General features: G+C 49.3%; 1 protein-coding gene across 3 annotated transcripts in view; it reads left to right on the top strand.

The window, feature by feature from the left end:
* PREX1 (phosphatidylinositol-3,4,5-trisphosphate dependent Rac exchange factor 1) overlaps window positions 1-25,337 on the top strand; it is a 203,652-nt gene that overhangs the window by 106,255 nt on the left and 72,060 nt on the right. For all 3 annotated transcript variants that reach the window (XM_028828497.2, XM_077951972.1, XM_077951973.1), the window contains exons 6-7: window positions 13,129-13,290; window positions 20,957-21,090. In XM_028828497.2, the coding sequence (XP_028684330.2) occupies window positions 13,129-13,290; window positions 20,957-21,090 (296 nt within the window). The remainder of the gene's footprint in view (window positions 1-13,128; window positions 13,291-20,956; window positions 21,091-25,337) is intronic.

Here is a 25,337-nt window from a genome sequence, read left to right as displayed (position 1 = left end):
GGATTACGTTTGGTGTCCCTCTTTCCCCGCCCCCATGTCTCGCCATGAGGAGGTCCTGTCGGCTCTGCTCTCAGACTCTGTCCAGAGTCCAGCTGCTTCCGAATGCCTTCAGTCCCTAAGTGCTGGGCCACTGCCACAGCCCCAGCCCCAGCGGGCCTCCCTGCCTCTTCTTGTCCTCTGCAGGCTGCTCCCAGCTCAGCAGCTAAACCGAAGTCAGTTCATGTCACTTCTCCACAGACGACCCTCCCGGGGCTCTCTGCTCACTCCAAATAAGGTCCAAGTTCTTTGCCATTGCCATCTGCAAGGTCCTACACGGTCTCACCCATGATCCTCTCTGACCGTCTCTGCTCAGCCAGGCTTGCTTCCTGAAGCTCTGTGAACACAGCAAGCAGGTTTCTGCCTAAGGGCCTTGGCACTTGCCCTTTCTTCTGCCGGGACATTTTACCCCATGTCTCCTGAGACTCGTTCCTCATCTTTGTCAGGCTTCTGCTGCTCCAGTGCCTCCCGCCCGAGCCCTTTCCTGGCCACCTCTGCGATAGAGGAGCTGCCTCTGCCATTCTCTGTCCCCTTCACCTTGCTTTTATCTTTCTTCACAGCTGGCTCACATTCTGTCCTGGGACGCTTGGTGTCCTGATTGGTTTTGTGACGTCAGCTCCCCAAAGGCAGGGATTTGGGCCTGTTTCCCCAGTGCCTGGAATGGTGCCTGCACACGGTAGATACCCCTGGTCACTTAGTGAATGTGTGGAAAGGCCACCCCTGTCTTCTTGCCAACTGTTTCTGAATCCAGAAATTGGGACTTTTATGGTGAAAGTTACTTATGTCCAAGTATCAGCTTGATTCAGAACTTGTTAAACATTGTGGGCCCCAACAGGGCACATCCTGGGACCTGTCCGTTCAGAACAGCTGCTGTAGTGGGGTTGCGTCCAGGGATGTTTTCCGCAGAATAGCTGCTTGGGGTACAGCCTTGGGTCTGGTGCACAGCCGCTGGTGTCTCCTGCACCTCCCATGTCTGTCTGTGGGTGATGCAGCTGTCACCCAAGTGCAGCGCAAGGACCTTGTCATTCAGCTGCTACCTCTGTCTACTTAGCTGGGAGGAAAGTGGCCGATACTGAGGTCAGCACTCTTGGGATGGCCTGAGTGAGGTCCATTGTCAGGGAGGTGTTGACCTCAATTCTCAGTGAAGGGGGACAGCTGGGAGTGACATGTTTCGCAGAGCATGGACGTGTGCTACTCATAGCTTTCCAGAAGATTTTAGGTGGCACCAGAGCAAACTTTATGTGGGGTGGGTGGAGGAGGGAGGGGAGAAGCCAACATTAAAAAACAGTGACTCACGCAGTAGAATACTACTCTGTTAGCAAATGCCTTTCCATCTTCCTAGTGTCCTCCAAGAGAGAGCCACAGTTGGTGCTGCAGTGTTTAGGGTTTTTGAAGCCATTCATTCATTCACCACCTATTTATTGAGCAACTATTATGTGTCAGGCACTGCTTGAGGTGCTAGGGGTACAAAGTGAACAAAACCAGCTTGAACCCCTGTCCCCTTGGAACGGGACATTCTTCTTGGGGGAGATGGTGGCAAATGAGTAAGAAATGTGTATGCTTGTTTAGATGGAATATTTGGATGCTGTGGAAAAAATAAATATCAGGTTCAGAAGATCAGTAAGGACCAGGAGTCACTCAGGGGGTTGCAGGTTTAGATAATGTGGTCGGGGAAGGCTGGACTGAGAAGGAAACATTTGAGCAAAGACCTGAAAGAGGTGAGGGAGGAAGTCAAGCAGGTACTTCGGGGAAAATTGTTCCAGAGGGAACAGCCAGTTCAAAGGTCCTGGGGCAGGACTGTTCCTGGTGTGTCTGGGGAACAGTGAGGAGGCCAGGGTGACTAGAGAGGAGAGGATAGGGAGAGAGCGAGGGAGGAAGGTTAGAGAGGTAATGGAGCCAGGTCAGGGCCTTTGTGAGGTCTTTATTTTCCATCTGGGTAAGGCGGGAGCCATGGGAAGGTTCTGAGCAGGGAGGAACAGGATCTGCCTTAGTTCTAACAGGGTCCCTTTGGCTGGGTGTGGAGGATGGACCGTGGGGTGGTCAGGGTGGAGTCAGGGAGACCAGGAAGTACTTGGCTTCAGTGGTTCGGGTAGGAGATGTCTGGACCTGGTGGTGGCAGTGGAGGTGGGTGCATTTCATGAGAGTTGCCTTTTCACATCCTTTGCCAGTTTGCTATTGGACAGTTGTCCTTTTGATTTCCCAGAGTCCTTCTATTATTCTGGATACTTTGGGTTCTCTCTTTGGAGTTTTTGTCTGACTGATGTTACACAGTGAGCTCCTCATCTGCTGGGGATTGGGCATTGTCACCGTCTTGCTGAGAAAGTACAGGAAGTCAGAGATCTCTTCACTGCAGCCCCCTCTACCCTGACCCCATCCTTCCCCAACCACAGTGCCCACCCCTTCATCCTGTCTCTCGGGCCAAGCACCAACACCTCGCCCACAGCTGCTCCAGAGACTCAACCTGTGTCAGCCTGTGCTCAGGCTCTTTCCTGTGTGGTGAGCACTAACCTCGGGACACCCCTTGTTGGGGAGTTGGTCGGGGGGTGGTCCTGCCATCACCTCTTCCTTTCGAAGCCGTGCTCAGTTGCCCCATCTTCGAAGGAGCCTTCCCAGATCACCTTTTGTGGGGTCCAGCCTGGATTCTAATTTCTCCTACACTGTGTGTGGTTAAGAGTGAATACAGAAATCCAAGTCTACCTCTTCTTAGCTGTGTGACCAAGAGCAAGTTGCTGAACCTCTCTGTGTTGTCTCCATTTTCCCATCTGTAAAATGGGCATGGTAGTTACCTCCTAGGCTTGCTGTGAAGATCAGATGAGACAATGCATGAGAAAACTCATGAAAGCATTTTGCATATTACTGAGTAAATGGTCATGTTTGTTCAATGTTGGTGACTCAAATATTGTAATGGTTTTTATGCTTATCAAGCCTAGCTCCTGACCTTATTAGCATTGCCTCTTTGAAATCTGACTTAAACTCTGTATGCCTCAGTTTTCTCCTGTGAAATACTGCCCTAGTTACTGGTTATTATAACGATGAAAAGAAAAATGTCTGTAAAAAGGTGAGATGTGCTTAATATTAGCTACTTTTATTGTTTCAGCGTCTGTTTTTTCCAATATTAATGTAGCTACATTAAGTTTCTTTTGACTAGTGTTTTCCTGAAATATCTTGTTTCTCCTTTTGTGGTTGACCTATCTGAATCCTTAGGCTTCAGGTGCTTTTTTTGTTAACTCCATAGAGTTCAATTTAAAATCTGATCTAATAATATCTTCTAACAGGAGCATTTAGTCCACTTATATTTATTGTGTTTATTAATATATTTGAACTTGGTTCTGCCATCCTTCTTTTTGATTTCTATGTATCCTCTTTTTTTGATGCTTTTGCCTCTTTCCATGTTTTATTTTGGATTGTTTTAGTTTTTTGGGGCTTAGTTGCTCTTTTTCCTTTATTTCTTCTATTTTTATTTATTTTTGCTTCCACTAAGTTGGAATTTATAGCTGTCATCACCACTACCACCACCACCATTACCATCACCATCAATCACCACCATCTCTTACCATTTTACCGTTTTCTCTAGAGAAATGCCTGTATAGAGCCTGGAAGTGGGAACAAGAGGTATAGAACTTTATGGTGAGCCATGCTAGGGCCTCTTTGAAAGGTTGGATATAGAGCTCCTGAATGTCAGAGCCTGGAGGGTCAGTAGAGACCTACCAACCTAGGGTCACAAACACAGATACCTGCAGGGCAGGTGCAGGAAACAAGTGAGTAGCTTGGTTGTAATTTAGCGAGGTGGGTGGGAACTGTGGCAGACTAGAGGGCACTCGTCCCTTCTAAGGAGCAGCCACCGCTCAGCCCAGCCAACTGTTACTGTAAGGTGGAAACGCAAGCCCAGGGTGGCCAGAGCTTCTGCTTTGTTGACAGAGGCTGGCGATAGCATTTAGCTTAGTCTCATCACTACCTTGCATAGCCAGGAGGCATAGACACAGAAAGGGGAGGCAACTTGTCCAAGATCACACAGCACATCCTCATCAAAGCCAGAACAGGAACTTCCTGATAGAAGCCCACTTCCCACTCTACCCACCTTTCCTCTGAATAGAAGAAAGGAGTTTTTAAAACCCACAAGCATTGTTTCCTTTCTCCTGCTAATTCCTAATTGGTGGGACTACAGTTTCCTAGACATGCAGCAGAAGCTGAAATTGTTAAAATTGGAAATACATTTACATGAAATCTGCATATTATTTGCATGCATGGAGGGTGTTTGTGGTTTTTTTTGCAATGCTGGGCAGCTCTTCACTTCTGGGTTCTCTTGGACTTTTTTGGACAGATGTTTTTCGCTTCTTGTTTTCTTTTCCTTTTTTTTTTTTTTTTTTTTTTTAGTGGTGGTGGGTATCCTTAGCACCTCTTCATTTGCATTCTGCTGTCACCCTAGGTATGGCCGCAGGGGACTTCAGCACTGTGGGTACAGGAGCAAGCCAGGCTTCCTGAGCTTAGATGGCAGAGCCTTGGGCAGGCCTGTGTGACTGGAGGCAAGTCACTGAGTGCAGGATCAGCCCCTTCCTGGAGCTGGCTGAGGTGTCCCCAGAAAGTGGGTATTGTTCTGCTTGACACCACCTCCCTGCCTCCATGAGATGCCTTTTTCTGTTTGTGGAGAGGACAGTATGGCTTTCCAACCCCCACCAACCCCAACTCACAGGGAATGGTGGGTATTGTCATGTCTTCCAGTGACAGTCGCAGCTTTGTTTTCACACTGTGGGTTTATGGATTCATTTTCTGACAATTTCGCTTGCCAGTGACTGAAAATCTACTTTATTGTTTTTATGAACTTATTAATTAAACTTGCGTTTTAAAAAAGAGTAGAAAACAGAAAAGACCGACGGTAGGTCTGACTTCAGGCACAGCTGCATCCAGGGCTCAGGCGATACTGTCCTGGCTCCATTTCTCCATGTCCTGCTGTGTTTCCCTCAGTGCCAGCCTTGTGCTCAGGAGGCTGCTTTCTCACAGTGGCATCGTTGGTCACCAGCAGCCTCAGGCCTGTGTGTGACCAGCGTGCCCACCCAGGAAGAGGAGAGCATGCCTTTCCCAGCATTTGCATAGGAAGTCCCAGCCTGAGGCCCACTGGCTCAGCATGGATCCCACACCCTCCTTGTGTGGCTGGGAGAATGGAAGGTCAGGCTTTAGTCACAGATCCGCACTGGGAGCTGGCTGGGGTGGCCTCTCCTGGACTCCATGGCCCAAGAGAGGAGCAGGTGGAAGCAGTAGGCCTCTGCAGCTCGTCCTCCTCGCTCCTTGCCACCTCCTCTTCCTCTGAGCCCTTTGTTCTTCTCCCAGTCCTCTCCTGGGCCTTGGGTTGAGGCTGAGTGATCTGGGCCTTGGGTGAGGCTGAGTGAGCCAGTAGGAGCTGGCCTTAGCCACGCTTGTTTTGTTGCCCTGGAATTTGAGGCCCTGCACCTCAGGCTGCCTCTTATGGCCGTGCTGGGAGCTGAGTACACAGTTTTGGGGACATGAAGGGGCTGCTCAGAGCGGACACCTTTGGACATCCTTTGAGTAAATGTGATTGCAGGGGTGAGAGGGAGGTGAGGCATCTCGCGGAAGCCCAGGCTTCTCTGCGCCGACATCCTCTCTTCTAGGAAGCCTTTGCCTGGGGCCTCACTCGTGAAACCACATAGGGCTCGAGGGGCGGATGCTGGGGAAGGCAACTCAGCCTGGGTCCTGGAGGGGTTAATGCTGCTGGTTCACAGGGTAGCCCTGGCACACCCCTCCCTTCCCCACTCTCAGTTTTTCTGAAGGATCCCCAGGACCTGCCCTGCTCAGACATTTTGTATTCTAAGAGTCTGATTTGGGGGTGTTCATTTCCAGCTATTACTGTTTCTAGAGGGGCCTGTAGATGTGGTTGGCATCTGCCAAGTTCACTTCCGGTCTCTGTGGCCTTGGGCAAGAGGCTTTTAACCTCTCTGTGCCTCAGTTTCCTCATATATAGAGTTGGATGATAATAGTACCTACCTCACTGGGATGATTTGAGGATGAAATGACTTAATACACTTAAATTTCGAGCAGTGCTTGGTGCACAGTAAGTACTCGGTAGATGCTAGCTATTAGGACTATTACCACGACTTCTGTTTTCACTATTACTCCTTCTATACAGAAATCATAAGAAATAGTCACTATTACCACAGACATAACGATGATGATGATGATAAATATTGTGTCCTTTCTGGGTACCAAGATTTTTACATTCATCACTCCATTGGATCTTTACATTAGCCTTAGGGGGTGAGTCTTAGCCTCTTTCACGGATGTGCACACTTGGCTTTAGAGAAGTGAGGTCACTTGTGCAAGGCCACCCAGCTGAGATGTGGTGGAGGCGAAGTGGAGACCACGCCTCCCTTTTCCCAGCACCCATTCTCTTGACCACAGGGCTTTCCAATTTCATGATCTGATACTGGGTTTGAGCTAGAATAAAGCATTAGTGGGCGTGAATCTATCATTGATACCTCTATTGATGGGGAACTTACTACCTTACAAGGTAGCCCCCTCTCTTGTGAGAAAGCTCCAAGTGGTGTAAGAATGGATTAATCCAAACAGTGGTCTCTTGCACAGATCCCGTAGGACTCCTTGAGGTCTTACAGATCCACTGGGCCTCTTCATCATGTAGTTCTCCCAAGATGCTTAGCGAGCAAGCAAGCATCTCTTGGGTTCCTTCCAGAAATACTCTTCTCTGGGCCAAGTCCTGGAAGTTCACGTATCTGTTCCACTTTGGATATGGATTCCGGGGTTTTCAGTACCATAGTATGTCTCTTTTGAACGTGACTCTATTCTAATTTATTAGGACAGTCTGTTCAGTTCTGAATTGGGCAGGAGCTCCTCACCTCCCTCCTTTCGCATGTTAGACCTTTGTTAGTATCGCTCAAGCTCTCGTTAGCTTTGAAGATACCCACATTTTATGCCTGTCTGAGACTAACTGGGACACCTTCGAGATTCCATATCTGTGCACTCTCTCTGAGACTCTGAAACAGTAGCAACGTTTTCAAATAAGAGATGGAAAAACTAGCCCACGCTGACTTACACAACATATATATGTAAAATATAAATAGGCTCACATAACTGAAAAGCCATGGATAGATGGCTTCAGGTATGGCTGGATCATGGTGTCGCAAGGGAATTGCCCAACTGCTTTCCTAAGCTGCTGCACCATTTTATATTTTTACCAGCAATGTAGGAGGGCTCTGTTTTTTTCATATCCCCACCGACAGTTGTTATTCATGTTTTGGATTATAGCTGTTCCAGTAGATGTGAAGTGGTATCTCAGTTTGGTTTTGTTTTGCATTTTCCCAAATGATGTTGAACATCTTTTCGTCTGCTTATTGGACATTTGTATATCTTCTTTGGAGAAATGTCTGTTCAAGTCCTACGCCTGTTTTTTACTTGTATTATTCATCTTTTTGTTGTTAAGTTGTAAGGGTTCTTTATATATTCTGGGTACAAGTTCCTCATCAGATGTGTAATTGATACTATTTTCCTGCATTATGCGGATTGTCTTTTCCCTTCCTTTTTAATTTTATTTATTTTTTGGCTTTCACAGTGGGATAGTATCATTTGAAGCACAAAAGTTTAAATTGTAATGAAATTCACTTTATCTATGTTTTTTTAAGTTGCTTGTGCATTTGGTCGTATCTAAGAGCACTTTGCCTACTAACCTGTGGTCACAAGGAGTTTACCTCTATGTTTTCTCTGACAGTTTTGTAGTTTCAGCTCTTAACATTTAGGTCTGTGATCCATTTTTAGTCCATTTTTGTGTGTGCCGTGAGGAAGGGGCCAGCCTAATTTTGTTGCACATGGATATTCAGTTACATCACTTGTTGAAAAGATGGTTCTTTTGGCCATTTAATTGCCTTGGCATCCTTGTGGAAAATTAACTGACCATAAACATAAGGATTTATTTCTGGACTCTTATTTTTTTTTTGATATGCATTGATTTTTACTTTTGATTTTCTTTTTTTTTTAAGTTCTGGGCTACATGTGCAGAATGTGCAGGTTTGTTACATAGGTCTACATGTGCCGTGGTGGTTTGCTGCACCTATCAACCTCCCCCCCTTTTTTTTTATTTAAAGAGATAATAGAGACAGGTTTGTTCTGTCTCTCAGGCTGGAGTGCAGTGGCCCGATTATAATTCACTGTAACCTGGAACTCCTGGGCCCAAGTGATCCTCCCTCCTCAGCCTCCCAAAAGCTGGAACTACAGGTACACATCACTGTGTCCGCTAAGTTTTTAAAATTTTTTCGTAGAGATGGTGTCTTTCTGTGTTGCCCAGGCTGGTCTGGAACTGCTGCCCACCGGCTACAATTCTTTTCCATTGATCTCTAGGCCTATCTTTATATAGTACTATGTTGCCTCTTTTTTATTTTTATTTTTATGATGGAGTCTCACTGTATTGCCCAGGCTGGAGTGCAGGGGCATGATCTTGGCTCACTGCAACCTCTGCCTCCCGGGTTCAAGCGATTCTCCTGCCTCAGCCTCCCAAGTAGCTGAGATTACAGGTGTGCACCACCATGCCTGGGTAATTTTTATATTTTTAGTAGAAATGGGGTTTCACCGTGCTGGTCAGGCTGGTCTCGAATTCCTGATCTCGTGATCCACCCGCCTGGGCCTCCCAAAGTGCTGAGATTACAGGTATGAGCCACCATGCTTGGCTGTTACTTCTTCAGATCTTGAGAAGGAGTGTGCCGGGAGAGGGAGCAGCAAGTCCAAAGGCCTGGAGGCAGGAATGGGCCCTCATTTTTTGAAGCTCAACAGAGTGGAGCCAACACACCCCTGTGAACCAAGACACCAAAGCTAACACTTCCCTTGCGGGTTTGGTCCAGCCTTGGGCCTGGCCAGGCCTTGCTTGGTTTCAATTCCCTACCTCTACCACTGACCTAGAGCAAGAATAGAGATAGAGGCAGCCAGACAGAAAAGGGAAGCAGCCTTTTTTTTCACTTTTACTAACTACTGGGTGTCGGCAGCCCCACGGGGAACCCCTGGAGGAGAATCACTGAGATTCCAACATCCAGGGTTTGGGAGGAGCCGATGTGGTGGCAGTGCCCGTCAGAGGGGTGCCGTGGGCCCGTCAGGTTTTAGTTTCAAGAATAAAAGTGGTGAGGGCTTCCTATTTGTTGGGGGAGGTGGGAAGTGGCCCAGGGCCTCAGGCTGGAGAATCACAGAATAGTGATTCAGAAATGTGAGCTCTGGAGCTGGACCGTGTAGCCATTTAGCTGTCCCTGACCTTGGGCAGTAGACCTTGCCTCTGTGTGAGCCTCAGCTTCCTCATCTGTCAGGTGGGGATAGTAGAAGCACCTGCCTGCTAGGGCCATTGGGAGGCAAAGTAATTTCACTGATGGCCAAGCTAAACAGAGCCAGCAGAAGGAAGAACGCGGTTTCGTGGTGAATTTATCCCAAGTGCCACAACACAGTGGGGTCTTTTGTAATAGGATATGTTGTAGCTGCAGTGGCAGAGCTCCGAAGCAACAGTGGCTTAAACAACATCTAAGCTTCTATTTGTCAAGGCAGTCCAGGGCAGTATGGTGGCTCCATGCTGACAGCACCAAGTTCTGCCAGCCCTGAGGAGTGGCCCTCACCACCGGGGTTGCAGGTGCTTACACCATGCCCACATTCCAGCCAAGGAAGAGGGAAAGGAGAAGGGAAACTGCACCTGGCACTTCTGCTCACACTCCATCCACGAGAACCTAGTGTCCAGGCAGACTGGGCGTGTGGCCTTTATTCCAGGTGCCCTTATGCTCAACTAAGAATCAGTTCTGTTGCTTTTAACGAAGGGCCAGCAAACTTTTCCATTAAAGGACCAGCTAGTAAATATTTTAGGCCTTGGGATCCATACAGTCTGTCATTGTAGTGTAAAAGCAACCACTGACAATATGTCAATGAATGAGGATGCTGGGTTCCGATACAAGTTTTTTTTACAAAAACAAGTGATGGGCTGGACTGGGTCCTCGGACTGTCATTTGACCGCTGCTTTGGATGAAAGGGATGATGGGTAGAACCTGGGGCGGGGGTCTCACTAACTGGCAGCCTCTGTTCCTGCCCACCGGGAGCTGACTGGCCACATTCACTCCCTGGCCTTGGCTGGCCTCACAAAGGTCCAGATGCCAAAAACCACTTCAGGGAACCCGGGTCTGGGGTAGCTTTGCTGAATCGAATGGAATTACTGAATACGGTCATAAGATCGCGGTCTAGTATTGTAACTTTGTCGACATGCCTACAAGCAGGCTGACCACTCCAGGAGGGCTTAGGGGAGTGTCTGCCGTCATCTGTGCACAACAGAGAGCCCACATGGGGCCAGGTACACTGGAGCCTGGCTGAGTGGACACATGTGTGCACGGAGTGAATGAGGCACAGAGCTTCTGTGCCACCGTCTGCTCTTGCCTGGAAGTTGGCAGTAGCCATAACTGGTCTTCCCACTTTATATTCACTGCACATTCCATCCCGTGCATCTTCCTGTCAGCAGCCAGGGAGGTCCTTTAAAGGGTGAGAGGATGGTGTTAGGTCTCTGCTCATCCCCCCATCACCTCCCTGTGCTCATGGGAGGAAACCCAAACACCCCACTACGGCCTAACGTTATCTGGCCTTAGCATGCTTGTCTGAATCCATGGTCCATCCCTCTCTCTTGCTCGCTCCACTGCAGCTCCGCTGGCCTCCCTGCTGCTTCTCGCTGCCTCAGGGCCCTCGCACGTGCTCTTCTCCTTCCTGGAGTGCTATTCCTGCAGACGCGGTGCAGCCTGTGGCCTCACCTCATTCAAGCTTTGCTCGCAAGCCTGTCTTTCCAGAGAGATCTTCTCAGACCATGGCACTTCCCTCACTCATTGTCCCTTTAATTCATATAAATTATACATTTATTTGAGAGGAAAGTATTCATACTTCACTGTCTAAAAGTTGTAAATAGCGTGGGAATTTAGAGCACAAACTCTGGAGTTAGACTGGGTGGGCTCAGATGTGCTGTGTGACGTGTGACCTTGAACAAACAGCCTGACCTCTCTGTGCCTCAGGTCTTGGATCTGTCAAATGAGAAGAATAACGGTGCCTACCTAATAGGGTTGATGTGAGGATCAAACGAGCTTGACAGGTGCATGAGGGCTCGCTGAATATTAGCTGTTGGTTACTGTTGGTAGTAGTAATAGTCATTACCTTGTTGACTGGTCTACTCTTGACCATGAGCTCCCAGTGGACCGTCTTGTTCTCTCCCCAGCCTCCATGGCTCAGGCTCGCACCAGTTGCTCAGCCAGTATTTGCTGAGTGAAGAATGAGTTGAAATACACTCCGCATTAGCAGAGCTGGCCCTGGGTGCCCTGCTTGCTTTCGTGTTGCTTCCTCCTGAAGCCTTCCGGGCTTGCTTCTCTGATTGACCACTAGCGTTTTCAGCATATGGCGCTGCTGTCTGGGCCTCTCTCAAGCCCCCGGGGAAGTGCCTTTCCAGCCTCATTGCTGGGGCCTCCAGAGGAAGAGCAGGGCTCCATCTCCCTTGTTTTGCATCCTTTGGGCACATTGCCTGGGTGCATGGCAAGAGCTCAGCAAAGTCCCAGGGGCCTGATGATGCAGACCAGCTGGGCCTTGGGAATCTTAGGACCTGGTCTTCAGAAAGGAGGACGTTTGTTTTCAGGCAGGGCAGAAAAGAAGTGAATGGAGAAGGGATGTGTTTGGAGTTTGTTTTCTCCAGGGAGTGCTCAGAACAACACCCTTTTGTGGCAGTTTGCTGCTCACAGTTACAGCTAGCCTGTTGTCATACGGCAAGGAGAATGCTAATGGCTCGCATATATTGAGTGCTTACTATATGTGTACTTGGTGCTTTTCCTATAGTGCCTCATTTATCCCTTACCACAACCATGAGAAGTACCAGACAGCCTGGGTTCAAAACCCAGTTCCTCCTTGTACTTCTTGGAGGCCTAAGGCTTTCTTGCTGTGCCTCAAAACGGAAGCTACCTTAAAAACGTGGAGCAAAGGCTCAGTAGACATTAATTGCTGCCTTCGTCATCACCATCATCCTCATCATCACGGGTTTGCAGATAATGAAGCCGAGGCCCAGGATGGAGAGGGGACTGGCCCAAGGTCACCCAGACAGTGAGGGGTAGGGTCAGCACTTGAACCTACGTTTGTGCTCATAACTACGATATAAGAGTGTCACATCTGCGGGGACGTTATCTGGATCGTCAAGGGAGCAGAGAGAGAGGGCATAGGAGAGAGACTGGAGCTGTTAGGCGTGTTTCTGGGTCAGATGATTAAAGAAACTTATCTCTGCCAGCACAGTTCGGGATGAAAGGCTGGCAGGGGCGGTTGGGTGATTTGGGTAATTTGGCCTGAAAAATCTTCCCTGATATCTCAAGTCCCAGCTAATCCCTTCCTCCTCAGTTCCTCTCCCATCACACTTAGTGGCTGGAATCTTTGATTAAGACTGGCCTGGCCTTTGCAATGTCCCAGCCTGTGTCTGAATTTGGGGGTGAGCTGGCAGTGCGAAATGGTGGGGGCAGGGGGCTTCTCATGGATTAAGAGCCACTTTACATGCTCAGTCCCATATCCTTGTGAAGGTGGGGTATTTTTTATACCCATCTTACAGATAAGAAAACCGGGCCTGGGAAGGGGCAGTGTTGGGGCCACCTCTGTGACCGTGGATCTCTGTTTTTCTCTCTCTCATTTACTCCACCCCAGACACACTGCCTCCTTTCTGTTCCTCATTACATACCAGACGTGTGCCCACCCTGGACTCTTTGCAGCACGGTGCCCCCTGCCCGTCAGGCCCTCCCCTCGGGTTTTTGCAGGGCTCTCTCTCTTGCTCTATCCAGGGTCTCTGCTCAAACATCACCTCCAGAGAGAGGCCTCCCCTGACCTCCCTGTGAAACAGTGCTTCCCTCTCCGTCATTCTGATTTGTCTTTCTAGTGTTTACCACTGCTTGACACTAGATTCCATACCTGAGTTTTCTTTGGCTCATCTCCTTTGCTAGAATATAATGTCCACCAGGCAAGGAGTTTTTGTCTGTTTTCTTGGGTTCAGCTCTGGCCTGGGTCTCCTCTGGACTGATGTCTTGCTTTCTTCTCCCCACCTCTGTTCTACCCCAGGAGCTGGCCAAGAGGACTCCCGGCAAGCACCCAGACCACCCTGCGGTCCAGAGTGCCCTGCAGGCCATGAAGACCGTTTGCTCCAACATCAATGAGACCAAGCGGCAGATGGAGAAGCTGGAAGCCCTGGAGCAGCTGCAGTCCCACATTGAAGGCTGGGAGGTGTGTACAGGACAGGAGGGGGCCTCCTGGGCTGCAGGAGGACAGGAGGGTGCCTCCTGGGCTGCAGGGGGCCAGGAGGTGCATAGCTGCAGGCATGAACTGAGGCCTGAGCACCTAGTTCAGTCTGCAGTGTATTTTGTTTGGCCTACGGAGTGTTTGCAAAAGATTGCTTAATTATTTTTCAATTAAATCCAAATAAAAAATCGCATTTCAAGTTTCTCTTAAAAACTTGGTGACACTGGGCCCCTATATCTCATGGAAATAGTCACTTTAGCTTCTAGTTTCCTTCAGTCCCCACTATCCCCTGTTATCTCCCTACCCCTTCTCTTTCATGCATTGCCTGGTATGTGGAGGCCTTTGAACTATTGATGCCTACGTCAAGGGTAGTGTTTTAGCGTCCACTCCAGGACAGAATTCTGGCTTTGACACTCGTTTGCTGGGTGACTTTAGGCAAATGGCATCACTTCTCTGAGCTTCAGTATCCTCATCTGTACTTGGTACATAGTAGGTACTCAATGAATGGTAGCTGTTGGTATTACTGTCATGATTATTAGGGGATAGGGTTCTTGAGATCATTGGATTTAAGTCCCCATGCCTTCCTTAGATTATTAGAGGTTTCCTGTGACTCCGTAGAAGGAAATGGAAAAATATGAATAAATGAAAAAATCTGTATCAGAGTAAATACAGCTGGAACGGGAGATTAAGAGGGAAGATGAAAGGCTCTCGGGCAGGGGTTGCTACGTGAATCATACGCCTCAGGCCCTTTGGATTTTCTGGCCTTTGGAGGCACTTGCCATATTTGGGATTTCTGGTTCTTTTCTCTGTGCTGGGGAATCCTAAATGTGAGGCTGTATTGCTGTGAGGTTATGGGTTTGGCTGCAGAGAGGAGAGGGGCTGTGTTCAGGGAGGGGTGGGCATTGTGGATCGGCCAATCCACTTGCCATGTCCCCTGCTCTCCTTCTGCTGGGCCTTCCTGCCCAGCTGAGGCTGGAGAGTAAAGAGCTCTATTTCCCAGCTTCAGTTTGGGATATGATTTGGGGTCTGGCCAAGAACAGATCCAGCTGCTTGAGATTTGGAAGGTGGAAGTGGGGCGGAGGCCACCCCTGTGCTATTTTTGCAGCAAAGCACAGCCATGGTTGTGTCTGGCTTTCCGTGGTAACATTAGGAGAGGGCCCGGGCGCCAGCTTCCTGCATGTCAGATGCATGGCATAGGCATTCCTTTTTTACTGTTGGTGGGACAGCAGCCATGGGACGGCTTTGCAGTTGACAGTTGAGGCAACAACTACTGAATCCTCAGTGCTGCCTGGGCCACCTTTTCCTGGAGCCTGAGCTTGGACAGGTGATGTTCTGATTTTCCTTTCCCACCTGGGGCAGGGGCAGTGGCTCCCCTGGTGGGTCAGTTCTGCAGTGAGGTTGGTTTTCTAGGGCCCTCGGCCTGGATTCCTGGCTCCCCTAGCCCCTTCAGTGAGTAAGTAAAGCCCCTCCTTCCTTTTTGCTTAAAAGTACACGGCTTGGTTTCTGTTTCCTGCATCTGAAAGTTGCCTGATCCTCAGGTGCGTCAGTTAGGATGCATCCTCTAAGACTCTCATCGCAGCCTCATGATGGCAGAGCTCTGATTTGGTCTCTGGTGATCCTCTTCTTCCCCTCCTGCTTCCATGAAGGCAGCAGCTCCAGGCACCATGTGTTCAAAACCGGAGGAGACGGGGCATGGCCAGGGTAGTTAGTGGGGAGCTCTCTTCCCTGGTGGAGGAAAGCCTTTTCTAGAAGCCCCATGCAGGTGTCCCCTTTCATTACATTGGCCAGAAATGGGTCACATGGCCACTTTGAACCTCAAGAGCAAACAGAGGTGACTAATTTAAACATCTGTCTATTTGGGCTTTGAGTTTCCTGGAAGCCAAGGTGAAAAGAGCAACACACATAAGTTACCTAATATTGTCCAAAAAGGAAGAAGCAAAGCAGTTCTTCTGAGAGACAGAGTTTCCTGGCACTCAGTTGGAAAAGAAATTTCTCACATGGGCCCCGGAGGAGAGGGTATTGAGCAAGCTCTTTGGCAGCTGCACCAGAAGTGATTTCCAGATGCCTTTTTTTTCTGGTAAGGGCCTAGGGAAATGGGAACCAAGGGTCTTTAAAACCCTGTGTGACCCTGAACATGGACAGTTTGAGAACTCAGTGGCCCTCAGTGGCCGCTGTTTCTGGATGCAATAGGAAATAAAGTGACTTAAAATAAGAATTGCTGGCAGTTATTTAGCACCTGTTGTGAGCTTCCAACCCTACAAGGGAGGTGCTATTATCCCCATTTTACAGATGAGGCGGCTCAGGCACGGGGACTTGGTTTTGAGGCCCAGCCCTGTAACTTACAGACTGCCCTGCCTCAGGTAAGTTTGTCTTGCCTGGTGGGCCTTATTTTCTCCTATTTGTTTAATTTTAGTGATAATATCTCTGAAGTTATTTTTTGGTTTCATTTGGAAGATAAAGTGAGGTATAGAATATGAATGTCCTTTGAAAAACGTGAAATTGTTTCCTATGAAGTAGAAAAGTTTTTAAAATACAGTTTGTTCCTCAAGGTGACTTGTGAAAATAATACATTCTAGCTAGACAAATTAATATCTAATAGTGGAGCTGCTTCCATGCTATCTGTTAGTTGTTATAGTCTCTGAGGACAACATGACTTAGGGGGCAGTTCATGTTAATGACAGTGATTGCACGTCTTTATTTCAGATATTCTTCTTGGTTATTTCCCATCTTTCTGTGTGACCTCTTACTGATCTGATCCGATGGCTGTCATCTCTCTCTTGAAATATGTCTGACAAGGGGCTTGTTTTTGGAGCAAGGGGAGTCTTTTTTTTTTTTTTTTTTTTTTTTGAGACAGAGTCTTGCTCTGTCGCCCAGGCTGGGGTGCAGTGGCCGGATCTCAGCTCACTGCAAGCTCCGCCTCCCGCGTTTAGACCATTCTCCTGCCTCAGCCTCCCGAGTAGCTGGGACTACAGGCGCCCGCCACCTCGCCCGGCTAGTTTTTTGTATTTTTTAGTAGAGACGGGGTTTCACGGTGTTAGCCAGGATGGTCTCGATCTCCTGACCTCGTGATCCGCCCGTCTCGGCCTCCCAAAGTGCTGGGATTACAGGCTTGAGCCACCGCGCCCGGCCTAGGGGAGTCTTGTCTTGGCCACTTTCTTGCTGTTTGCTTGAGGTTGCATCATTCATGAGTTCGATCTCCCATATGTGTGTTTTTTAGCCCCTGATCCTTTGTGAGCCACTGTTTGTTGTGAGACTGGTTTAGTTAAAACCAGATAAGTTAATCTGCGAATCCATTTTGCTGAGCACAAGGAAATGGCAGTGTCACAAAACCTTGCAAGTGAGTGAATGAGACAACTGCCTCTGTGGGGAGAGATTTCTTTGCCTCAGTTTCCTCATCTGCGAAGTCGGGATCATGGGAGTACCCCCGTCATGGGTCATTTGAGGACGGGGGAGTTGATGCTTACAGAGTCCTCGGCAGTGGCTGGCTCAGAGAAAACGCCCAATACATGTCAGGAGGAGCCCCGGCAGCAAAGTGGGATCTCTTTATTTATTTATTTTAGATGGAAAAAGCATCCAAGAGCTTTGACTAGAACTTGTGCCCAGTGTGGGCTGCGCCTCCTCAGAGGCACACTGCAGATACAGCGCCATGGACTTCTCACAGTGACGAGAAGGAACTGTGTGCTCTCTTAATAAGAAAGAAACAGTCCTGGTGCAGTGGCTCACACCTGTAATCTCAGCACTGTAGGAGGCCGAGACGGGTGGATGACCTGAGGCCAGGAGTTTGAGACCAGCCTGGCCAACACGGCGAAAACCCATCTCTACTAAACAGAAAAATTAGCCAGGTGTGGTGGAGCACGCCTGTTAATTCCAGTTACTCGGGAGACTGAGGCTGGAGAATCGCTTGAACCCAGGAGGCGGAGGTTGCAGTGAGCTGAGATGGTGCCACTGCACTCCAGCCTGGTCGACAGAGTGAGACTCCATCAAAAAAAAAGAAAGGGAGGGAGGGAGGCAGGCAGGCAGGCAGGCGGGCACTCCACTTTCTGGCTCTGGATCTGGAAGCCCTGGTTTAGGAGATGATCAACTGTTCACTCACCCACATGGGGAGAGAAGGAAACAGGAGTGAGGAAACAAAATCACTACAAAGCTCTTACAGTTTTTTCCTACCCTCCCTGGGGTGCTTTGGGCTCCCAGTGGGACAGGGTCTCTCCCCTTGGGGACTCCTGCTGTAGACTAATGATTGCAAAGAAAACTCTTCAGGTTGTCCTCGAAGAGCGGCCTGAGTTAGAGGTGAGCGGGTGGGGGAGTAGAGGCTGCTTGTCTGGGTTCAAGTTCCACCTTACTGCCTTACCACCTATGCGACCATGAACAAGTCACTTTACCACGCTGTGCCTCAGTTTCCTCATCTGTAAAATGAGAATTGTCCTGAGGATTAGCCGAGTTTGTGCAAGATATTTAGAACAGTGCGTGGCATGTGGCCACCCCATGCATGTATTGGCTTTGCGTGTATAAGGTTTTGTCATCTCCATCTCCATCATGGTTGAGTGTGCATGTCTGGAAGGAAGGAGGTCTTGAGTCCTGACTGGTCCACATCTCTTGGTGCTTAGCCTCTTCCCTGTGCATCCAACCCCTAGCATCACCCTTGACCTGGATTCAAAGATTTCAGGGAGATTGAGAGTGCGGCTAGGCTTCTCAGCAGGGCTGGGATGGAGGGGGTATCGCCCTGTAGTGTGCTTGGCATTTCAGCTGCAGTTGGCTGGGTGGTGATTAGCCAAGGCTGGAGAGGCACCTTCCCAGGCTGGGCGCACTTCCTCTCCTAGGACCCCCGAGATGGCCTTGGCAGCAGGGTTCAGGTCTAGGGCTGTGTGACCTTGGGGTTTGGCAGCTGGGCCAGGTACCAGATTCTTCTTCAACTGCCCCTTTGGAGCCTAGAAGGGTTGGTGGGTGGGCATGAGGGAGCCAAGGCAAAAGGAAGGGGAGGCACGTGGGCTCCAGGGACTACCGAACTGGTGTCTGCTCTGTGCTGCCCATGGGCCATGATGAAGCTCCAGGGAGTCCCTGTCACCCTGTTTGCGAGGATGCCTGGGGTCCCAGGGGCGCTTCCTCATGACAGCCCTGAGTCTTGGTGCAGCAGGCTGCTGCCTCGGTGGAAACCTGAGATCTGTCTGTGGGCATGCAGTCGTCCGTGCCCACCTGGCCCCTAGCCAAGCTGAAGGCCGTGATGTGTGATAATGAGTGCAGGCTCCTGTCCCGGCTGCACAGCTCTTCACCATAAGGAAGCTGCTTTCCCGGTCTCCAGAGGGGTCTCTGGCACTGTTGAGTGAAAGGGTTTGTTGTACCCAACTGGACCATGGGCACAGAGCAGACCAGCTCTAACACCAGCGAGAGAGTCCCTTGTAGGCCGTTAGCAGACAGCCTGGCTCCTCGGCTGCCAGAACCAGTTCCCCTTACTGGGTCTCAGAAAGAATTGAGTCAGCAGGTCCCAGTGGGGTAGGAACTCCATGTTGGTTCTGGGTGTTCAGTGTTTGGGGAAGGAGATTCTGTGAATAATTATTCCTCTCTCCCCAAGTTCATTTCCAGGCAGGGACAACATCATTTCTTGTTTCTTTCTTCAGTGTAATCTGCCGGTCTGTCACATGAAACTCCCTTAAAACACTGCTTTTGCATAATATTCCTTGGGCCTAAATGTCCGTGGCACCCTGTTGTCTGTACCTTATTGTATTAATTAAAGTCCGCGGTTGACTGCTATAGGGAAGCGATGCAGCGGCCTCAGGGAGGTGGCTCATTAGCATTGCAACGCAGTTCTCATTAGCAGCGCAGAGGCGGACAGCCAGGCTGGGGTGGGCAGCTCTGCTCTGCCGGGACCCAGTTTCCCTCCAGCTCCTTACCCCACCATCTGCTGCAGTGTATCCCACTACCCCAGCCTGTGGAAAGAGGAAAGGGAGGGAAGCCATTTTCTTTCAAGGATGTGCCCTGGCAGTGAGGCACATTGGTGATCGCTTAGTCATGTGACCACACCTGGCACAAGGGAGACTGGGAGATGTAGTCTGTGGCTGGGCAGCCAAGTACCAGGCAAGACTCCATTCCCCAAAATGACAGAAGAGGGACGTGGATTGAGGGGCTGCCTCATTTGGCATTCGGTGCCCACCAAGGTTTCTTTTCTTCTCTCTTTGGACTTTGGGATCTCTCTGCCCTTGCCTGGGTCCTCTCGGCTTCAGGGAGACCTATGTGATCCCAGGCTCTGAGGATCCCTCCCATCCAGGACCTTCCCATCCCTGCCCTCAACCTCTTTTTCTATTTTTTTTTTTTTTTTAAGATAAGAGTTCTGCTCTGTCACCCAGGCTGGAGTGCAATGGTGTGATCTCGGCTCACTGCAACCTCTGCCTCCCAGGTTCAAGCGATTCTCTGCCTCACCCTCCTGAGTAGCTGGGATTACAGGCACCCGCCATCATGCCCGGCTAATTTTTGTATTTTTGTAGAGATGGGGTTTCACCATGTTGGCCAGGCTGGTCTTGAACTCCTGACCTCAGGTAATCCTCCTGCCTCAGCCTCCCAAAGGATTACAGGCATGAGCCACCACGCCCAGCCAGCCTCTTTATGTTAATTTTTGTCTTCCAAGGTCTGCTGGCTCCTCCCTGATGCCTTTCCCAGCCACTCTGCCCGGATGCTCACTGATGTTCAGTGAACTTCATGCATTCAGTGAACTTTGTCACCCCTTCCCCTGCCTCTCAGCATAGGTGACCAGGTTTAGGATTGACATGTACATCTTTAACTTAGCTAGGTGGAATGCCCACAGGATCCTGCCCCTGATGTTTTACATATTGCATTTGTTGAACACCTACTGTGTGCCAGAGAATGTTGTGGGTGCTGGGCATACACAGGGCACATAGTTGATTCAGGCCCTGTCCTTACAGAAGGGGCATTCATATGAGGGATATATAGTAACAAGTCAAGACATAAATAGTGGGGAAGGAATAGGTGAAAAAAAAAACCCACAATAAAAACTGAATGAGGTCAGGCGTGGTGGCTCATGTCTGTAATCCCTGCACTTTGGGAGGCCGAGGCAGTTGGATCACTTGAGGTCAGGAGTTCAAGACCAGCCTGACCAACATGGTGAAACCCTGTCTCTACTAAAAAAATACAAAATTAGCTGAGCATGGTGGTGCATGCCTGTAATTCCAGCTACTTGGGAGGCTGAGGCAGGAAGAATCCCTTGAACCCAAGAGGCGGAGCTTGCAGTGAGCTGAGATTGCGCCATTGCACTCCAGCCTGGGCGACAGAGTGAGACTCCGTCTCAAGAAAAAAAAAAAAAAAAAAAAAAATCCAAAAAACAAAACCTGAACCAAAACATACCCAGATGCTGACTAGGACCTATTAGCTGTATGAGCTGGATGAGTCATTCCTTCCTGAGCCCCAAGTCCCTCTCCTGTAAAAGGGACATGTGGTCACATCAGTGTGCCCTCCCCAGGATTTTCCTGGCATGCTCAGCAGATGGAAACCACTAATCACATCGTATTGATTTTCTGTCCATTGACAGGCTTGCTGGTGGAATTTTTGGCGTGCGGCAGGTGGTAGTGTAGTAGGTTCTATCTCTGGGAAAGGAAGGGGATGTTCCTGGGTAGGCTCATTCACTGCATCCTCATTGCTCTCCCAGGGTTCCAACCTCACCGACATCTGCACTCAGCTCCTCCTGCAAGGGACTTTGTTAAAGATCTCGGCGGGCAACATCCAGGAAAGGGCCTTCTTCCTCTTCGACAACCTCCTTGTCTACTGCAAGCGGAAATCCAGGTGAGTGGCCAGGACACTGAGATGGGGTCTAGCCTGCTACCTTCTCCAGGTGATGCCCTGGGCTTGTCACTCCCCTCTCTGGGCCTCCCTTTCCTGTGAGGTGAGGGATTTGTTCTAAATCAGTGCTGCTAGTAGAAATACGATGCGAGCCACATGTTATGTTAAATGTTCTAGTAGCCTTTAAAAAATGTAACAAGTCAAGACGTAAATAAAACAGTAAAAAAGTAAAAAAAAAAAAAGTGAAAAAAATTTACTTTTTTACCTTTAAAAAGGTAAAAAGAAACAGGTAAAATGAATTTAAATAATATATTTTATTTAACCTAATAGATCCCCAAATACTGGAATATTATATTCGATTATAATTATACAAGTAATTATTATTTAAAAAATTATTAAAGAGATATTTTGTGTGGTGGGTTTTTTTTTTTTACACTAAGTCCTCAAAATCTGGTGTGTATGTCATACTCACAAAACACCTGAATTTGTCCTGGGCACGTTTGAAGTGCTCAGTAGCTGCCTGTGGCTCGTGGCTACCATATTGGATAGTGTAAGTCTAGATGACTGTGGAAACTGGGAGGTTCTTTGTGACACCAACATCCTGTAATTCTAAGATCTAAAAGTTGAGGGTTAGAGAGGAGTGAAGCTCTTTCACTGTTCAGTTTTCGGAGGGTCGGGATAGTTTCTTCAGCTTCTTTGTGTCTCTCACTGGTGCTTCTTGCAATCTGTAGAGTCTAGGAGTAAGTGGATGGATGACTGAGTAGGTAGACAGAGGCAGGTGTATGTGTGATGGAAAGTGTGGTGACGGGTTGTGTGGGCACACGGGATGAGGCACAGATGGTGGAGGTTTGGGAGGTGAATAGATGGTAGATAGGAGGAGGCAGGGAGGGAAGGAAGGAATGTGGATGGATGTTGGAATTGACGTGTGGGTGAGTGAATGAGTGTTTGAATGCTTGGAGGTTTAGGAGACTGCTGGATGGAAGAATAGATGGAAAGCTGGGGGCATGTGTGGATGTTCAGGCAGTTAGAGAAATGGATATGAAGATTGGCGGATATGTGTCTAGATGAATGGTAGATTGGGGTCTTCTGGTATGGTGTATTGAGTGATTGGGTAGATGGATGGATGGATGGGTGGTTATATAATTGGGAAGGTGGGTGGGTGACAGAGGTTTGGAGATTAGTGGATGGATGGCCAGTTGGTTGGCATGTTGGTGGATGGGTAGGTGTTTAGTTGATAGTTGCTGAGGTGGTTGGGCTCTGGAAGGGAAAGTGGGACAGTTGGATTACTGAGTGGATGGATGGGTGAATGATTGGAGAGAGGGGAAATTAGGAGGTGGATGCGGCCGGTGGATGCCTGTAGTAGTTGGTGGGAACTGATGGTTGGATGTGTGGGTGGGTGGGTGGATTGGCACAGAGAGATTCCTGACTTTACGTTTTCATGTTCAGCAGTTATAGGATGGTCTCAGCTGACCCCTGCAGCACTTTTCAGAATCTCTTTGCTGTTACTTTGTGTTAGGGACAAAATAGTGATGTTTCAGAGGCTTCTTAACTTCTCTCTCTCGCAAAGACTAGAGCTGAGGCCTGAGGTCCAGGCCCTAAGCCCTACCTTCAGCATTTCCTATAACTTGCTTTGTGGTCCAGGCCATGCCACTGATCATCTCTGAGCCTCAGTTTCCTTGTCTGTCTGTGCTGGGCTCCTAAGGTATAGTGAGAAACCTTACCACTGGATGAATAATGGATGCTCCATACCCATGTGTGGGCTTCCCAATGTCCTCCTCTTCCAGTGGGCCTCTCTGAGCCTTCGTTTTCTCTTCTGTAAAGTGGGGACGATCAGACCCTTCTTGTGGTAGTTTGGTTAAGAGCTAGGCCCCCCCCATTGGATCCCTGTTTAGCCGCCTTTGCAGCTCTGTGACTTTGCCTCTCTCTGTGCCTCAGTTTCCTCTTTGTAACACAGAGTCAATGATCGTATGTACCTCTTAGGACCGTTGAAGATCAGATATGTGAGTGTGCCTGGCATATAGTGGGTGCACAGCATAGTAGCTGCCAGCACCATTGTTGTTAACTTGGCTCTGGTGTGGTCACACAGGTACAGCTCCTGGTGCACAGGAGGCTCTGAAACCACGGGCCCTTCCCCACTGCCCTTTCCCCCCTGTTCTGGGCTTGGCCCTCCCTGTGAGGGCCTGGGCCTCCTGCTTCTGCTGTCTCCCAGTGGCTGGCTCAGCATGGCCCTTTCTCATTTGCTCCTTCATTCCCGTCCACTCCTTGAGGTCTGTCTGTCTCATGTCCTGCTGTCTGCTCATGAACGCCCCCTTCTCCTCTTTCCCTGCCTTCTCTGGGGCTGTCCTCAGAGTCCTCCTTGGGTAGTTTCAGGGCTGCTGCCAATGTCCGTCCTGAGCCCTGCCCCACCACTCTGCCCCGAGCAGTCTGGAGCAGGCACTTTTCCCAGAACACTGGGGTTTGGAAAACAGAACGTCCCTTTAGGCCTCTGTGACCTGCTCCCAACTTTTAGCTGAGTTTACTCAGCCTTTGGCTTCCGGGTGCAGGCTCTGCCTCCTCTGAGGCAGTCTCACCTGTGCAGGGACAGCAGCTGATTCTGATAGTACCGGATTCCAAGTGGGCTCCCTAGGGCCTTCGTTGTGGGTGCCCTGAGCCTTTCAAGGCCATTCCCCACCTCACTTCCACAAGCGAGCCAGGCTGGCTGCAGGGAAAGGGCGCATCTGTCTCTTGAGAGAAGCTGGCAGGTGGCCAGCATTCCTGCTTTTGGATGGAGAGCCAAAGGGCTGAGCTCTGAGAGGCCCAGGAGATTGGGCAATGGTGAGTGGATCTCCCGGCCTGAGTCCGATGTGGGTGCAGGCAATGCCTGGAGTGGCTTGGTGACTGCTGCCTGTGTTTGTCTTTGTCTGGGTCATGCAGGGCACCACCCGTCCAGGACATGGGTCAGGGGAGGTCTCTGACTCACAGTGCTTCTGGGCGAATTCAAAAGCAGAGGCTCCTTGGGTGTCTGAAGTGGAAAACGGGAAGGAGTGTTTTAAAAACCCACCTCCCATCCTCCAGAAGGGGAAACCAAGACCCAGAAGAGCAAAGTTGCATGCATCTCAGCCCCCTGCTTAGCATCTTAGAGGCAGCAGTAGTGTGTCGCCGTTAAGAACACAGAGGGCCGGGCGCAGTGACTCACGCCTGTAATCCCAGCACTTTGGGAGACCGAGGCGGGCGGATCACAAGGTCAGAAGATCGAGGCCATCCAGGCTAACACGGTGAAAACCTGTCTCTACTGAAAATGCAAAGAAATTAGCCGGGTGTGGTGGCATGCGCATGTAATCCCAGCTACTCCGGCGGCTGAGGCAGGAGAATCACTTGAATCAGGGAGGTGGAGGTTGCAGTGAGCTGAGATGGCGCCACTGCACTCCAGCCTGGGGGACAGAGCGAGACTCTGTCTCAAAAAAAAAATAAGAAAAAGAAAAAAAGAACATAGGGGCTGTGCTTACTATCTGTGTGACCTTGAGCAAATTATGTCAGCTGTGTGTGCCTCTGTTTTCCTACCCGTTATATGGGGATAAAAGTAGTCCTCATTTCATGGGGTTGTTTTTACAGAGTAAAACATGTAAAGGGTAGACGTGTAATGTGGTTAGAATAAGGCCTGGTACGTGGTCAAGTGGAAGAAATAGAAATATGTATCTTTATTTGGGTGTCTCACACGTAGCTCACACTTCAGTTGTGTCTGAAAAGGGTTCTTCTTTTTTATCTTACTTCTGCCCCTTGGATCTTCCTCATTACCAGTAAATGGTACCAAAATTCGTATTAAGTCAAGGTTCTCCAGAGCGACAGACTCAATAGGGTGTGTGTGTGTGTGTGTGTGTGTGTGTGTGTGTGTGTGTGTAAAGAGATTTAAATAAGCAATTGACTCATGTGATTATGGAGGCTGACAGGTCCCAAGTTCTGTCGTCCACAAGCTGAAGACAAGCCAATAGTGTCGTTCTGATCCTAGGATTGGCAGGCTCAGGACCCAGGAAGAACGGGTATCTGCTTGAGGCTGGAGGCAGGAGAAGAAATTTGCTCAGGAGCTGAAGACAGAATCTTCTTGATTTTGAGCTAAACTTATCCCCATACCTACTTCATCAGCAAGTCCTTTCCATCCTGTCATCAAACTTTGTCCAGAACCTCAGTGCAATTCCAATAAACTCTAGGGGGGGTTTGTGTACGTGTGTATGTATGTATGTGTGTGTGTGTATGATCAGCTGACGGTAAAGTTT

This window comes from Macaca mulatta, chromosome 10 (genome assembly GCF_049350105.2).
Source record: "Macaca mulatta isolate MMU2019108-1 chromosome 10, T2T-MMU8v2.0, whole genome shotgun sequence".
In the NCBI taxonomy this organism is placed as follows: domain Eukaryota; kingdom Metazoa; phylum Chordata; class Mammalia; order Primates; family Cercopithecidae; genus Macaca; species Macaca mulatta.
Note: the sequence above shows the minus strand (reverse complement) of the source record. Positions and strands in the feature narration are given on the sequence as shown.